General features: G+C 39.8%; 1 protein-coding gene across 1 annotated transcript in view; it reads left to right on the top strand.

The window, feature by feature from the left end:
* Positions 1-2,798: 2,798 nt before the first annotated feature.
* Positions 2,799-5,523, top strand: part of GPRC5D (G protein-coupled receptor class C group 5 member D) — a 9,894-nt gene continuing 7,169 nt past the window's right edge. The window contains exon 1 of the mRNA XM_069101448.1: positions 2,799-3,678. Coding sequence (XP_068957549.1) covers positions 2,799-3,678 — 880 coding nt within the window. The remainder of the gene's footprint in view (positions 3,679-5,523) is intronic.

The raw sequence follows: 5,523 nt of genomic DNA, 5'->3' as shown, positions 1-5,523 counted from the left end.
TGTCATTATATAATGCACATTATATATGTTACAGGAGTTTAGAGAAAAGGGAGTTCAATGAGGGCTTAGGGTAGTCATATAGGTTTCATTAAGCAAGTGGGTCAGGATCTAGATCTTAGAATAGTAGCAGAATTCAGAGGGGTGAGAGAGAAGCATTCTAGTTTAGAGGGTCAACATAATGAAGGCACATAGGTGGGGATGAGCAGATCTGTTTTGGGGATTGTAAAGAGTACTACACTCTCTTATCAAGAAGTTACATGTGGGGAAGTAGTAGAAAATAAGATTTGATAAAGAAGGTGGGCTCCTATTATTGAGAGCCTTGGAAGCCATGCAAAAGAGCTCAGATCCTATGCCTTTGCGTTTGAGAATTGTGTTTTTCCATTAAAATAAAAATAACCTGGAAAAAGGTTCTACATTAAGCCATTATCAGTCATTTAATTGTGTATCACTTTAAATTTATTCAACAATTCCCTGATGAAACAAGAAACAGGACATGTAAATGTTGATGTGCAGAGGTAAGGACAGATTCCGATTTGGGAAGAGAATATAGGGACAGTGAATGTATGTAATCTTCCCCTAAGGAGCTCTAGACATCCAGGGGCAATGAGAAGCTGGGGTGGGAGAGAAGGGAGGGGGCAGGCAGAGGAGGGAAGGAATAAGCATTTATATAGTGCTTACTATGCGCCAGGGTCTGTGCTAAGGACTTTACGATATTATCTCACTTGATTCTCACAACAACCCTGGGAGGTAGGTGCAGTTAGTATCCTCATTTTACCATTGATGCGACTGAGGCAAACAGAGGTTAAGTGACATGCCCAGGGTCACACAGTTAGTAAGCATCTGAGGCCAAATTTGAACTCAGTCTTTCTGACTCCAGATTCAGTGCTCTATCCACTCCACAACCTAGCTGCTCAATGCGCTCCTGTTGGGAGGAGAGAGGGGAGAATTGGGAATGGGAAGGGGGTACTCCACAAGAAGGAATAGGGTCAGTTAGAGGGCAAAGACAACTCTTTCACAATATTGCCCAGGGTTAGCCTTGTTCATGGTTATAATCCTTCCTCAATCTGGTGGTTCTGACAGTCCTAATAAAATTCTCATTAGCACATATTAGGCCTTTATTGAATACCTGGATGTGCATTGTTCCCCTTGAATCATAAGCAAGATGTAGGGAATTGATTGGAACTCCCTCTGCTATGATTTCAGACAAAAGGTAAGGGAAATGCCTTCATTCTAGGTTCAACAACATCTTTCTGGAATGTACGGCAATCACGAGAATTGGGAATCTCATAGATTCCCTCGCACTCATATTCCTTTCAAAGTTGATCTGAAAACCAATATATCTGATTCTCTTCTAAGCTTGGACAAGACCCTCTGATTTGTAAGAGAGCAGCAAGGACTTCCCTAGAGACTGGCTGCTGTGGAACTGGAATAGGTGTGTCCTCCTGTTGTGAGCGTGTGTGTGTGTTTGTGTGTGGTGTTTTATAGCTACTCGAGGACCTCGGGTGATGGCCTTCTCTTTACCCGCCCATTTGGGGAGAGATTAAAGCCACTGAGGTTGGTTTGCCATTCTTACTCATTGAAAACTACATCTTCACTGCCACTAAAGCCTCAGCTTGCAGACAGGACACAGGAAAGGTAAGTTTAGAGTATGACTTATGAATCTAGATATCCTGAATTCTCCTGGCTTGGGGTGGGGAGAAGGATGGGTGAGAATATGGGGGAGTATATATATGTGTATATATATATATATGTATATATACACACATATAAATAAATATATACACATGTCTATGTATGTATATATGTCTTTTTCTATATACATATGTATATATACACATATTAGATAGGTAGATACATACATACATACATGGATAAATAGATAGCAGCACTCAATAGGAAAGTATTATCCTCTCCAAATGAACATGGAATTCTTTTCAGATTGGTCTTGATACTTTGCCATAGTTCAGACTCCCAAGAACAGGTACCAAGTCATATACTTTTAGCTGAGCCTACAGTGGATATTTAACAAATATGAATTTAGTTGAACCAAGATGAGAAATTATTGATAGATTTTGGAAAGCCTCTCTTACAAATCATGGATAGTGTGATCGCCAGAAACTTCAAGCAGTATTGAAAGTATTCCTATGATCTCAAATTAATGTCAGGAAAGATGAATCAGGAGCAAGATGCAACAGGAAAACCAGCCCTGGTACAAAGATTCTCCTTCCCATTTGTGAAAGACTCAAGGTTTTCTGTAACATTCAGTAGGACAAGCTCAATGAAAAACACAACATGGATGTGATACTGTTAAGCTGGAACCCCATCAATGAAATCTTTTTTGGTTGCCCATTTGAAAGGAATGGATTCTTGGTATCTGGGGGCATTTTTCTCTTTCCAGTCATTACCATCACGTCTAAATGAGTTTTACAACATTATGTGATATTATATTTGACTGCCTGTAGGTAAGATGCCTGCTCTTTGTTCCAGAGCATGCTAACCCTTTTGGAGTCCGGTTGCTTTTTCGTACATTTGTTTTCCCAGCAGAAGAAAAGATTAAGCTAAATCTGTATAAATACTTTTCAACCTTGGTTCTCTCACTGAAGATTTTAAAAGCTTTCACTTCTTAGCTCCCACACTGTTGTTTTTTTAATTTGTTAGTAGAACCCATGACTAACTAACTAGCAGCCATGCTTTGGGGGTGGAAAACAATGCTATGTCTCCCTCAAGTTTGACTGTCAGCATGTTTCTGCAGGATTCTCTGAGAAGAATACTCTATTTGGTGCCACTCAGGTGTCACCATGTCTTCGGACTGCTTTGAGACCACCAATGACTACTATCTCCTCTGTAACACCGAAGAAGCATGGGGTATTGTTCTAGAGTCACTGGCAGCCATAGGGATTGTAGTAACAATTCTGTTCCTCCTGGCCCTTCTCATACTCATGTATAGAGTTCAAGATTGCAATAGATGGAGCATCCTTCCCACCCAGTTCGTCTTCCTCTTGAGTGTGCTGGGTCTCTTCAGTCTCGCTTTTGCCTTCATCGTCAGACTCAATCTTCAGACTGGCCCCATACGCTACTTTCTCTTTGGTGTCCTCTTTGCTCTCTGTTATTCCTGCCTCCTGGCCCATGCTTCTAATCTGGTGAAACTCGTCCGGGGGAGAGGTTGCTTCTCATGGTCAACATTACTGGGCATTGCTATTGGTGTCAGCCTGTTACAGATCATCATTGCCACCGAGTACGTCACCCTCATGATGAACCGAGGTCCTATGTTTATATATATGACCACAAATCAACTCAATGTAGACTTTGTTGTGCTTTTGACCTATGTCCTCTTCCTGATGGCCCTAACCTTCTTTGTATCCAAGGCCATCTTCTGTGGCCCCTGTGAAGCCTGGAGGTGCCATGGTACACGCATCTTCATCACTATGGTCTTCTCAATTATTATCTGGATAGTCTGGATCACCATGCTCTTAAGAGGTAACCCCCAACTACAACAGCAGCCCAGATGGGATGATCCTGTCATCTGTATTGCCCTGGTCACCAATGCCTGGGTTTTCTTGCTGATATACATTGTACCTGAGTTCTACGATCTCTACTGTTCATGTAAGCAGGACAATGTCTTCCAAGCTCCAACCTTCCAGCAGAGCTTCAAACTGGAGACTCAGGATCTTTCTCGAGGTGAATAACATATAGACCTTTGTACAATGGGGAGGTGGTAGAATGGAGCAAGCTGGTTGGTTTTTAGGCAGATTTGGGGTGAGTTTTAAGAGAGAAAGTGATGCAGCAGTACAGGCATAGAAATGGAGATATTTGAGATTATTTAATAAATGTTAACAAAAAAATCAATTCCCTCAAAATATTGGATGTCATATGGAGGGACCAAAAAGGAAATGAATCGCTGGCACCAAATGAGGGTACTTTGACTTTGAGTGTATGTGGATAGCTATTTAAAGTAGATAGTCTTACCAGATATCAAATCAAACTTGAACTGTTGTGACATAGAATGGGAAGCCCGCTGTTTTGGTTATTAAATGCAAACATCAACCTAGAAATAACTCAAAGTGAATTGACCCAAATAAAATGCATTACATCTATGTTGGTTGTGAGCTTTATACAACAAATTTTAAATATACTTTTATTAAAGTCACAAGACCCAGGGGCTTCTATAGGTCTGATATTTTGAAATGGAGTCTGTGAGAAGGCTTTTGTCTTTTCAAACCCTATACATTTTTCCTTGGAAGGAAGAAGAAAGTTTAAACCAAGGTCCCCACACCAAAACTCCAATAGATGAGCCTTACTGGGGGGGGGGGGATGACTTGTTTGGGTCACATTTTCTGTCTATTCCAGAGGATGTTATTGTCGTTTGATTTAAGACCAAGCTCCCTGTTTATATTTTTCTGAGGGACAAGTCCAGAAATGTGGTACAGTGTAAAGAGTACTGGCTCTGGAGTCAAAGGACCTGGGTTCAAATCCTACTCCCCATGTTTTCTGCTTATTGGACAAGTCACTTGAGCCTCAGAATTTTTACCTTTAAAATTAAGGTTACTAGAGTAGATGATTTTCGATAGAACTTAGATCCAGTAGCAAAGTTGTTTAAGACATCCCAGCTCATAGAAATCCTGAAGTCCTTCAGCTTCTTTGGGAATTTGGGGGCTGATTATGCATAGTATAAAGTGCTACCGCTTAGCCCCAATTTTCATTTCTCATTGAGAAATCCATTTTTTATAGGTGAGTTTATAGAATGCAAGCCTCCAAGACATTTAATTTAATTACTTAATATCTTGCACAGCTCAAGGTATGCTCGTCACACTCAAACAATGACTGATAAAACTCTTCCCTTGAACACATGGAGGCACCAATTTGTGAAATTGTAGGTGATGCTTCCTAAAAATTGTTTTAAATTCATAGCTAATTACAAATATAACTTCAAAATAAACTCTATTCATACTCATCTATTAAGTAGTATCAAGTCAATTTAATAAGCCTCCAACACAAATACTATACATTACTCATTTATAGTGTAACTACAGTAAAACAAACTAGATAAAGAGCTTTGCTACGTCCAAGTATAACAGCAACAAAACAAATCTGAAGTTCGTGATGGATAAGCTGATGATGAGAAAGCAGCATAGCAATGACTTGTTTGCTTTTGCTTTCTTAAAAAGCAAGCACTTGAATGGGAGTATAGCACATGATAAGAGATGATCCTCCCATTATGGCAATCCGTCACAACACTACCCTGTCAAGTTTTAGGATCTACTAATGAGACATGTGGGAAACTTGGAGAGAGTTTAAAGGAAATCATAAAGATGAGCTAGGGGTTGGACCTGGAAATCTGTGAAGAATGGTTAAGGCAATAAATCTTAGAATGGGAATCATGAACAACATGAGACACTTTCAAATGCAATTTGCTTTTCAAAACCTCTCATTTCTAAATTAGGATTTTATTATATTTAAGACAGACAGACAGACAGACAGATAGATAGATAGATAGATAGATAGATAGATAGATAGATAGATAGA

This window comes from Petaurus breviceps, unplaced genomic scaffold (assembly GCF_028583685.1).
Source record: "Petaurus breviceps papuanus isolate PSGF00001 unplaced genomic scaffold, PetGlider_PUasm1.0 470, whole genome shotgun sequence".
Lineage (NCBI taxonomy): Eukaryota > Metazoa > Chordata > Mammalia > Diprotodontia > Petauridae > Petaurus > Petaurus breviceps.
This window is presented reverse-complemented; position numbering and strand designations above follow the sequence as displayed.